The sequence below is a fragment of the Procambarus clarkii genome, chromosome 16 (genome assembly GCF_040958095.1).
Source record: "Procambarus clarkii isolate CNS0578487 chromosome 16, FALCON_Pclarkii_2.0, whole genome shotgun sequence".
NCBI classification, from domain to species: Eukaryota; Metazoa; Arthropoda; class Malacostraca; order Decapoda; family Cambaridae; genus Procambarus; species Procambarus clarkii.
The window spans coordinates 35484728-35497302 of record NC_091165.1 but is presented as its reverse complement, the minus strand read 5'-3'; the positions used below and the strand labels follow the sequence as shown (position 1 = coordinate 35497302).

At 37.5% G+C, this 12575-nt stretch overlaps 1 protein-coding gene across 1 annotated transcript in view; it reads left to right on the top strand.

The window, feature by feature from the left end:
• LOC138365328 (trichohyalin-like) overlaps window positions 1–12329 on the top strand; it is a 12910-nt gene extending 581 nt beyond the window's left edge. Inside the window, exons 2-4 of the mRNA XM_069325623.1 lie at window positions 8–2204; window positions 5086–7247; window positions 10754–12329. Coding sequence (XP_069181724.1) covers window positions 8–2204; window positions 5086–7247; window positions 10754–12329 — 5935 coding nt within the window. The remainder of the gene's footprint in view (window positions 1–7; window positions 2205–5085; window positions 7248–10753) is intronic.
• Window positions 12330–12575: the final 246 nt, after the last annotated feature.

The window sequence follows — 12575 nt, the reverse complement described above, 5'->3', positions numbered from 1 at the left end:
AATACAGCAATGGAGCAGCTGATATAAAAACATTCTACAAAGGACGCACTGGATTACAGAACCACCGGGATAACTCATCTAGAATACAGGAATACTGGAATAGAAAAACTGAAATACCGAAACGCTGCAATGAAGAACAGAAGCACTGGAATAAATCATCATACAGCAATGTAGCAGCTGATATACAAACATTCTACAGAGGACGCACAGAATTACGGAACCACCGGGATAACTCATCAGGAAAACAGGAATACTGGAATAGAAAAACTGAAATACCGAAACCCTACAATGAAGAACAGAAGCACTGGAATAAATCACCATACAGCAATGTAGCAGCTGATATTCAAACATTCTCCAGAGGACGCACTGGATTACGGAACCACTGGGATAGATCATTTAGAATACAGGAATACTGGAATAGAGAAGCTGAAATACCGAAACCCTACAATGAAGAACAGAAGCACTGGAATAAATCATCATACAGCAATGTAGCAGCTGATGTACAAACATTCTCCAAAGGACGCACTGGATTACGGAAACACCGGGATAGATCATTTAGAATACAAGAATACTGGAATAAAGAAGCTGAAATACTGAAACCCTGCAATGAAGAACAGAAGCACCGGGATAAATCATCATACAGCAATGAAGCAGCTGATATACAAACATTCACCAAAAGACGCACTGGATTACAGAACCACCGGGATAAATCATTTAGAATACAAGAATACTGGAATAGAGAAGCTGAAATACCGAAACCCAGCAATGAAGTGCAGAAGCACCGGAATAAATCATCTGAAATACAGAAATTCTGTAACGAAATTTCTAGAGAACAGAAAAACCGGGATAAGTTATCTGATATACAGAAATACCGAGATAAATCATCTGAAATACAGAAAAAATTCAATAAATCATCTGAAATACAGAAAAAAATCAATAAATCATCTGAAATACAGAAATCCTGCAATGAAGTATACATACTCCTGGATAAATCATCTGAATTACAGAAACAAAGGGATAAATCATCTGAGTTACAGAAACAAAAGGATAAATCATCTGAGGTAATGAATCACCGAGATAAATCATCTGAATTACAAAAAGACCCGGATAAATTATCTGAAGTACAGAAACCCTGTAATGGAGCATCTGAAATACAGAAACGCCAGGATAAATCATCTGAAATACAGAAACACCGGGATAAATCATCCGAAATACAGAAACACCGGCATAAATTATCGGAAATACAGAAACCCTGTAAGGGAGCATCTGAAGTACAGAAACACAAGAATAAATCATCTAAAATACAGAAATCCTGTAATGGATCATCTGAGGTACAGAAACACCTGGATAAATCATCTGAAATACAGAAACCCAGCATTGAAGCATCTGAAATACAGAAACCCAGCATTGAAGCATCTGAAATACAGAAACCCAGCATTGAAGCATCTGAAATACAGGAAAACGGAAATGAAACACCTGGGTATGAGGTTAGTTCAGATGGTGAAGTCCTCACATTATACCTATCGTTTCCTCCTATTCTAACTTGTCACCCATCGTTGGAGGGTTTGGAGGAGATTTCTCTAGACGGACATAACTACCTCCCGGTGGAAGTCAATGGTAAATGCTGTAAAATGTTTGTCGATTCTGGAACAACAAGCAATGGTATTGAACACAGACTCGCACAGAAGCTGGGATTAGATAAGAAAGTCGACTCAACCATTCTCCGTGATTCTTGGTTTTCGAGTGAAAACAAACACCTCAAAATAAGGCAAGTAGAAAATTGTAAAATTAAATTACAAAATGGCAAAGAGCTCGTTGCCACTGTAAATATTTTCCCACCAGAATTGGACAATTACTTCATCTCTGAGGACACACCAATGTTCTTCTTTAGCTTCCCACTAATGACAGAGAATCACATAATTCATCAGTTTAAAAGCAATAAATCTTCCATCTTTTTAAAACCTTTGAGAAGATTTACGAAAAAAGGATATGGGTTGAGCAGTTCTCCCTTGCCTTATCTTAGGATAAAGTTTCCATTATCTGCAAAAGACAATTATTGCAGCGATAAAGTTGTGGTCAATACTGGCTCCGATGCTTCAACCATTTCACAATTATTTTTGAAGCACATCGGCATGGAAACATGTCCTCCCAAAAAACTAAGAATACATGTGAAGGCTGACCTTTACCTGGAGGATGACTTGGAGGTGCTGGAGAATCCAAAGACAGAAATTCCTCTAACTTTAGGCACAACGTTCTTGTCAAAATACAATTGCACATTAGATTCCTCATCTTATTATCTGTTTTACAACATTAATAATAAAACCTATATGTCTTTACTCTACTGAAGACACAGGCCTAATTTGCTAGGTGTTTATATGGACGGTGTCTTTCAAGTATGGACAGTGTCACTCAAGTATGGACAGTGTCATTCAAGTATGGACAGCATCACTCAAGTATGGACAGCATCACTCAAGTATGGACAGTGCAACTCTTGTAAACATTTTTAACAAATAAAATGTATTAAAAGTTTTAATAATTGTATTATTTTTTCGTATTAAAATGATAAAGAATTGTATAAATTGTAGAATCTTATTATGTAGCAAATGTTAGCACCCAAACTTCTACAGTTACCTATGTTCTTATGATGATAGATTTCCTTATGACTAAAAAGATAGATGTTCATTGTATTGGGATGCTAAAATAAATTGAAATTGCTATATTAAATTGGTTATACCAAAGGAAACAAAGAGTTAATATAAATGGCGCTAAGTCAGACTGGAAAAATGTTGCAAGTGGAGTGTCTAAAGCCTATGTCCTGGGATCACTGTTGTTCATAATATACATAAATGATTTAGATTCAAGTTTGAGCAGTAATATTTCAAATTTGCCGATAATACAAAAATCGGAAGAGAAAATAAACTCAGTAAAAGACTCAGTATCACTTCATGGCGATCTAAATAGGGTTTTGAAATGGCGAAGAGTTTGGCAGATGCAGTTTAATGCTGACAAATGTGAGGTTTTGAGGCTAGATAATGATGATTGAGTACGAGCTAAATAGTGTTGAGATTGCGAAAGCGATCTAGGAGCAATGATTAATAAAAATTTAAAGCCAAAAAATAAATGCATATATGTTCGTAATCAGGCAAACAGGACACTGGGATTTATTAATCGAAGCGTTAGTAACAACACACCTGGTGCTGTTCTTTAAACATAAGAACAAAGACAACTGCTAAAGGCCTATTGTCCCATACGAGCCATTTCCTATTTATATCCACCTAATCCCACTCATATACATGTCAAACCCACGCTTGAAGAAGTGAAGGGACCCCCACCTTTACCACTCACTGTGGCAACTGGTTCCTATTACCTAACCATTTTTTTGCCATGAACAAATCTACAAGGGCCGTGATGAGGATTCGAACCTACGTCCGAGAGTATCCCAGTTGCTGCCTTAATCGACTGAGCTAAGGCAGCGTCTGGGATGATGTCGGACGTTGGTTTGAATCCTCGTCACGGCCCTTGTGGATTTGTCCATTTAATGCATCACGCTATTGTGATTTCTGTGTGTTGTGTAGTATTTACCCAGGTTTTCCTAAATTTAAACTTATTCAGTTAATACCGATTGTTTCGTGTTCTGTCTTTTGTTAATACTTTTAATTCCCTATTAATATCCCCATTTAGATTATGCAGTTCAATTATGGTCGCAATACTACAGAATGGATATAAATTTACTTGAACACGTCCATCATAGGATGACCAACTTAATCCCTCAGATTAGAAACCTGTCATATGAAGAAAGATAGACAAAGCTTTCATTATATTCGTTGGAAAGGCAAAGAGTCAGGAATAACATGATAGATGTGTACAAGTGGATGAATGGATATCACAAAGGACACATTATTAGGGTAATAAAAGTTTCAACACAAGACATAACACTAAACAATGTATATAAAAGTTTGTTGAGTTCGTGAAGTCGGATTGCGAAAGGAATCTGGGAGATATGATTAGTAATTATTTAAAACCAAAATAAAATCAATGCATAAATGTTCGTAATAATACAAATAGGACACTGGGATTTATTATTCGAAGCGGTACTAATGGGACACCTAGAGTTGTTCTTCACCTGTAACCTGCTTTGGTTAGATTTGGCAGTTCTGATTTGGTCGCCGTACTATAGAATGGTTATAAGTTGACCAGACCACATACTAGAAGGTGAAGGTACGACGACGTGTCAGTAAGTCCTGGACCACTCTCAAGTCGATTGTGATGAGGAATGATTGATTAATGAAGATTAAGCCACCCAAAAGGTGGCACGGGCATGAATAGCCCGTAAGTGGTGGCCCTTCTGATCCATTACCAGTATCAATAGATGATACTGGAGATCTGTGGAGGTGCGACTGCACCCTGCGTGACGGGAGATCCCTTTCCATTGTGATGAGGAAGTAGATGCAGGGAATAAATAGGCAAGAGAGATATTAGGAGCAAAGTGTAATAGAGGGGATAGTAGTAGGAACAAGAACTGCAGAGGGCCTCGTATGGGTCTATTGGCCCATACGAGGCACCTCCTATTATAACCACCGAATGGGAAGAAAATAGTAATAGTCTTTCATATATATGAAAGATATTGGGTGGATATATATAGGAACTGCCTCATATGGGCCATTGGGCTTTCTGCAGTTATCTTCATCCTTATGTTTTTATGTCTATCCGTGAAATATTTTAGATTTTAGCTCCATGTATTTGCCAATAGATCTTCCGCAACTCCCATACTTCTTATGTTTTGAAGTGAGGTGAACGGAGAAGCGCTCACATTAGCCCCAGTGAGTTGAGTGTACTTTTAGTATAAACGGAGACCCTGCCAGACGCGGATCGTCACTTGTCCTACTCTCTCAATACTTCTGTGAGTTAGACCTCATCTCTCAACACCTGTGTGAATTAGAAATGGAAAGAATTAATTACGTGCGCGGCTCCAAGAGAAAACGGAGTGAGCATCACTACAGCAATGACGCTCCGACAAAAAAATAAAAATACAGCAATGGAGCAGCTGATATAAAAACATTCTACAAAGGACGCACTGGATTACAGAACCACCGGGATAACTCATCTAGAATACAGGAATACTGGAATAGAAAAACTGAAATACCGAAACGCTGCAATGAAGAACAGAAGCACTGGAATAAATCATCATACAGCAATGTAGCAGCTGATATACAAACATTCTACAGAGGACGCACAGAATTACGGAACCACCGGGATAACTCATCTAGAAAACAGGAATACTGGAATAGAAAAACTGAAATACCGAAACCCTACAATGAAGAACAGAAGCACCGGAATAAATCACCATACAGCAATGTAGCAGCTGATATTCAAACATTCTCCAGAGGACGCACTGGATTACGGAACCACCGGGATAGATCATTTAGAATACAGGAATACTGGAATAGAGAAGCTGAAATACCGAAACCCTACAATGAAGAACAGAAGCACTGGAATAAATCATCATACAGCAATGTAGCAGCTGATGTACAAACATTCTCCAAAGGACGCACTGGATTACGGAAACACCGGGATAGATCATTTAGAATACAAGAATACTGGAATAAAGAAGCTGAAATACCGAAACCCTGCAATGAAGAACAGAAGCACCGGGATAAATCATCATACAGCAATGAAGCAGCTGATATACAAACATTCACCAAAAGACGCACTGGATTACAGAACCACCGGGATAAATCATTTAGAATACAAGAATACTGGAATAGAGAAGCTGAAATACCGAAACCCAGCAATGAAGTGCAGAAGCACCGGAATAAATCATCTGAAATACAGAAATTCTGTAACGAAATTTCTAGAGAACAGAAAAACCGGGATAAGTTATCTGATATACAGAAATACCGAGATAAATCATCTGAAATACAGAAAAAATTCAATAAATCATCTGAAATACAGAAAAAATTCAATAAATCATCTGAAATACAGAAATCCTGCAATGAAGTATACATACTCCTGGATAAATCATCTGAATTACAGAAACAAAGGGATAAATCATCTGAGTTACAGAAACAAAAGGATAAATCATCTGAGGTAATGAATCACCGAGATAAATCATCTGAATTACAAAAAGACCCGGATAAATTATCTGAAGTACAGAAACCCTGTAATGGAGCATCTGAAATACAGAAACGCCAGGATAAATCATCTGAAATACAGAAACACCGGGATAAATCATCCGAAATACAGAAACACCGGCATAAATTATCGGAAATACAGAAACCCTGTAAGGGAGCATCTGAAGTACAGAAACACAAGAATAAATCATCTAAAATACAGAAATCCTGTAATGGATCATCTGAGGTACAGAAACACCTGGATAAATCATCTGAAATACAGAAACCCAGCATTGAAGCATCTGAAATACAGAAACCCAGCATTGAAGCATCTGAAATACAGGAAAACGGAAATGAAACACCTGGGTATGAGGTTAGTTCAGATGGTGAAGTCCTCACATTATACCTATCGTTTCCTCCTATTCTAACTTGTCACCCATCGTTGGAGGGTTTGGAGGAGATTTCTCTAGACGGACATAACTACCTCCCGGTGGAAGTCAATGGTAAATGCTGTAAAATGTTTGTCGATTCTGGAACAACAAGCAATGGTATTGAACACAGACTCGCACAGAAGCTGGGATTAGATAAGAAAGTCGACTCAACCATTCTCCGTGATTCTTGGTTTTCGAGTGAAAACAAACACCTCAAAATAAGGCAAGTAGAAAATTGTAAAATTAAATTACAAAATGGCAAAGAGCTCGTTGCCACTGTAAATATTTTCCCACCAGAATTGGACAATTACTTCATCTCTGAGGACACACCAATGTTCTTCTTTAGCTTCCCACTAATGACAGAGAATCACATAATTCATCAGTTTAAAAGCAATAAATCTTCCATCTTTTTAAAACCTTTGAGAAGATTTACGAAAAAAGGATATGGGTTGAGCAGTTCTCCCTTGCCTTATCTTAGGATAAAGTTTCCATTATCTGCAAAAGACAATTATTGCAGCGATAAAGTTGTGGTCAATACTGGCTCCGATGCTTCAACCATTTCACAATTATTTTTGAAGCACATCGGCATGGAAACATGTCCTCCCAAAAAACTAAGAATACATGTGAAGGGTGACCTTTACCTGGAGGATGACTTGGAGGTGCTGGAGAATCCAAAGACAGAAATTCCTCTAACTTTAGGCACAACGTTCTTGTCAAAATACAATTGCACATTAGATTCCTCATCTTATTATCTGTTTTACAACATTAATAATAAAACCTATATGTCTTTACTCTACTGAAGACACAGGCCTAATTTGCTAGGTGTTTATATGGACGGTGTCTTTCAAGTATGGACAGTGTCACTCAAGTATGGACAGTGTCATTCAAGTATGGACAGCATCACTCAAGTATGGACAGCATCACTCAAGTATGGACAGTGCAACTCTTGTAAACATTTTTAACAAATAAAATGTATTAAAAGTTTTAATAATTGTATTATTTTTTCGTATTAAAATGATAAAGAATTGTATAAATTGTAGAATCTTATTATGTAGCAAATGTTAGCACCCAAACTTCTACAGTTACCTATGTTCTTATGATGATAGATTTCCTTATGACTAAAAAGATAGATGTTCATTGTATTGGGATGCTATAATAAATTGAAATTGCTATATTAAATTGGTTATACCAAAGGAAACAAAGAGTTAATATAAATGGCGCTAAGTCAGACTGGAAAAATGTTGCAAGTGGAGTGTCTAAAGCCTATGTCCTGGGATCACTGTTGTTCATAATATACATAAATGATTTAGATTCAAGTTTGAGCAGTAATATTTCAAATTTGCCGATAATACAAAAATCGGAAGAGAAAATAAACACAGTAAAAGACTCAGTATCACTTCATGGCGATCTAAATAGGGTTTTGAAATGGCGAAGAGTTTGGCAGATGCAGTTTAATGCTGACAAATGTGAGGTTTTGAGGCTAGATAATGATGATTGAGTACGAGCTAAATAGTGTTGAGATTGCGAAAGCGATCTAGGAGCAATGATTAATAAAAATTTAAAGCCAAAAAATAAATGCATATATGTTCGTAATCAGGCAAACAGGACACTGGGATTTATTAATCGAAGCGTTAGTAACAACACACCTGGTGCTGTTCTTTAAACATAAGAACAAAGACAACTGCTAAAGGCCTATTGTCCCATACGAGCCAATTCCTATTTATATCCACCTAATCCCACTCATATACATGTCAAACCCACGCTTGAAGAAGTGAAGGGACCCCCACCTTTACCACTCACTGTAGCAACTGGTTCCTATTACCTAACCAGTTTTTTCCCATGAACAAATCTACAAGGGCCGTGATGAGGATTCGAACCTACGTCCGAGAGTATCCCAGTTGCTGCCTTAATCGACTGAGCTAAGGCAGCGTCTGGGATGATGTCGGACGTTGGTTTGAATCCTCGTCACGGCCCTTGTGGATTTGTCCATTTAATGCATCACGCTATTGTGATTTCTGTGTGTTGTGTAGTATTTACCCAGGTTTTCCTAAATTTAAACTTATTCAGTTAATACCGATTGTTTCGTGTTCTGTCTTTTGTTAATACTTTTAATTCCCTATTAATATCCCCATTTAGATTATGCAGTTCAATTATGGTCGCAATACTACAGAATGGATATAAATTTACTTGAACACGTCCATCATAGGATGACCAACTTAATCCCTCAGATTAGAAACCTGTCATATGAAGAAAGATAGACAAAGCTTTCATTATATTCGTTGGAAAGGCAAAGAGTCAGGAATAACATGATAGATGTGTACAAGTGGATGAATGGATATCACAAAGGACACATTATTAGGGTAATAAAAGTTTCAACACAAGACATAACACTAAACAATGTATATAAAAGTTTGTTGAGTTCGTGAAGTCGGATTGCGAAAGGAATCTGGGAGATATGATTAGTAATTATTTAAAACCAAAATAAAATCAATGCATAAATGTTCGTAATAATACAAATAGGACACTGGGATTTATTATTCGAAGCGGTACTAATGGGACACCTAGAGTTGTTCTTCACCTGTAACCTGCTTTGGTTAGATTTGGCAGTTCTGATTTGGTCGCCGTACTATAGAATGGTTATAAGTTGACCAGACCACATACTAGAAGGTGAAGGTACGACGACGTGTCAGTAAGTCCTGGACCACTCTCAAGTCGATTGTGATGAGGAATGATTGATTAATGAAGATTAAGCCACCCAAAAGGTGGCACGGGCATGAATAGCCCGTAAGTGGTGGCCCTTCTGATCCATTACCAGTATCAATAGATTATACTGGAGATCTGTGGAGGTGTGACTGCACCCTGCGTGACGGGAGATCCCTTTCCATTGTGATGAGGAAGTAGATGCAGGGAATAAATAGGCAAGAGAGATATTAGGAGCAAAGTGTAACAGAGGGGATAGTAGTAGGAACAAGAACTGCAGAGGGCCTCGTATGGGCCTATTGGCCCATACGAGGCACCTCCTATTATAACCACCGAATGGGAAGAAAATAGTAATAGTCTTTCATATATATGAAAGATATTGGGTGGATATATATAGGAACTGCCTCATATGGGCCATTGGGCTTTCTGCAGTTATCTTCATCCTTATGTTTTTATGTCTATCCGTGAAATATTTTAGATTTTAGCTCCATGTATTTGCCAATAGATCTTCCGCAACTCCCATACTTCTTATGTTTTGAAGTGAGGTGAACGGAGAAGCGCTCACATTAGCCCCAGTGAGTTGAGTGTACTTTTAGTATAAACGGAGACCCTGCCAGACGCGGATCGTCACTTGTCCTACTCTCTCAATACTTCCGTGAGTTAGACCTCATCTCTCAACACCTGTGTGAATTAGAAATGGAAAGAATTAATTACGTGCGCGGCTCCAAGAGAAAACGGAGTGAGCATCACTACAGCAATGACGCTCCGACAAAAAAACAAAAATACAGCAATGGAGCAGCTGATATAAAAACATTCTACAAAGGACGCACTGGATTACAGAACCACCGGGATAACTCATCTAGAATACAGGAATACTGGAATAGAAAAATTGAAATACCGAAACGCTGCAATGAAGAACAGAAGCACTGGAATAAATCATCATACAGCAATGTAGCAGCTGATATACAAACATTCTACAGAGGACGCACAGAATTACGGAACCACCGGGATAACTCATCTAGAAAACAGGAATACTGGAATAGAAAAACTGAAATACCGAAACCCTACAATGAAGAACAGAAGCACTGGAATAAATCACCACACAGCAATGTAGCAGCTGATATTCAAACATTCTCCAGAGGACGCACTGGATTACGGAACCACCGGGATAGATCATTTAGAATACTGGAATAGAGAAGCTGAAATACCGAAACCCTACAATGAAGAACAGAAGCACTGGAATAAATCAGCATACAGCAATGTAGCAGCTGATGTACAAACATTCTCCAAAGGACGCACTGGATTACGGAAACACCGGGATAGATCATTTAGAATACAAGAATACTGGAATAAAGAAGCTGAAATACCGAAACCCTGCAATGAAGAACAGAAGCACCGGGATAAATCATCATACAGCAATGAAGCAGCTGATATACAAACATTCACCAAAAGACGCACTGGATTACAGAACCACCGGGATAAATAATTTAGAATACAAGAATACTGGAATAGAGAAGCTGAAATACCGAAACCCAGCAATGAAGTGCAGAAGCACCGGAATAAATCATCTGAAATACAGAAATTCTGTAACGAAATTTCTAGAGAACAGAAAAACCGGGATAAGTTATCTGATATACAGAAATACCGAGATAAATCATCTGAAATACAGAAAAAATTCAATAAATCATCTGAAATAAAGAAAAAATTCAATAAATCATCTGAAATACAGAAATCCTGCAATGAAGTATACATACTCCTGGATAAATCATCTGAATTACAGAAACAAAGGGATAAATCATCTGAGTTACAGAAACAAAAGGATAAATCATCTGAGGTAATAAATCACCGAGATAAATCATCTGAATTACAAAAAGACCAGGATAAATTATCTGAAGTACAGAAACCCTGTAATGGAGCATCTGAAATACAGAAAGGCCAGGATAAATCATCTGAAATACAGAAACACCGGGATAAATCATCCGAAATACAGAAACACCGGCATAAATTATCGGAAATACAGAAACTCTGTAAGGGAGCATCTGAAGTACAGAAACACAAGAATAAATCATCTGAAATACAGAAATCCTGTAATGGATCATCTGAGGTACAGAAACACCTGGATAAATCATCTGAAATACAGAAACCCAGCATTGAAGCATCTGAAATACAGAAACCCAGCATTGAAGCATCTGAAATACAGGAAAACGGAAATGAAACACCTGGGTATGAGGTTAGTTCAGATGGTGAAGTCCTCACATTATACCTATCTTTTCCTCCTATTCTAACTTGTCACCCATCGTTGGAGGGTTTGGAGGAGATTTCTCTAGACGGACATAACTACCTCCCGGTGGAAGTCAATGGTAAATGCTGTAAAATGTTTGTCGATTCTGGAACAACAAGCAATGGTATTGAACACAGACTCGCACAGAAGCTTGGATTAGATAAGAAAGTCGACTCAACCATTCTCCGTGATTCTTGGTTTTCGAGTGAAAACAAACACCTCAAAATAAGGCAAGTAGAAAATTGTAAAATTAAATTACAAAATGGCAAAGAGCTCGTTGCCACTGTAAATATTTTCCCACCAGAATTGGACAATTACTTCATCTCTGAGGACACACCAATGTTCTTCTTTAGCTTCCCACTGATGACAGAGAATCACATAATTCATCAGTTTAAAAGCAATAAATCTTCCATCTTTTTAAAACCTTTGAGAAGATTTACGAAAAAAGGATATGGGTTGAGCAATTCTCCCTTGCCTTATCTTAGGATAAAGTTTCCATTATCTGCAAAAGACAATTATTGCAGCGATAAAGTTGTGGTCAATACTGGCTCCGATGCTTCAACCATTTCACAATTATTTTTGAAGCACATCGGCATGGAAACATGTCCTCCCAAAAAACTAAGAATACATGTGAAGGGTGACCTTTACCTGGAGGATGACTTGGAGGTGCTGGAGAATCCAAAGACAGAAATTCCTCTAACTTTAGGCACAACGTTCTTGTCAAAATACAATTGCACATTAGATTCCTCATCTTATTATCTGTTTTACAACATTAATAATAAAACCTATATGTCTTTACTCTACTGAAGACACAGGCCTAATTTGCTAGGTGTTTATATGGACGGTGTCTTTCAGGTATGAACAGTGTCACTCAAGTATGGACAGTGTCATTCAAGTATGGACAGCATCACTCAAGTATGGACAGTGCAACTCTTGTAAATATTTTTAACAAATAAAATGTATTAAAAGTTTTAATAATTGTATTATTTTTTCATATTAAAATGATAAAGAATTGTATAAATTGTAGAATCTTATTATGTAGCAAATGTTAGC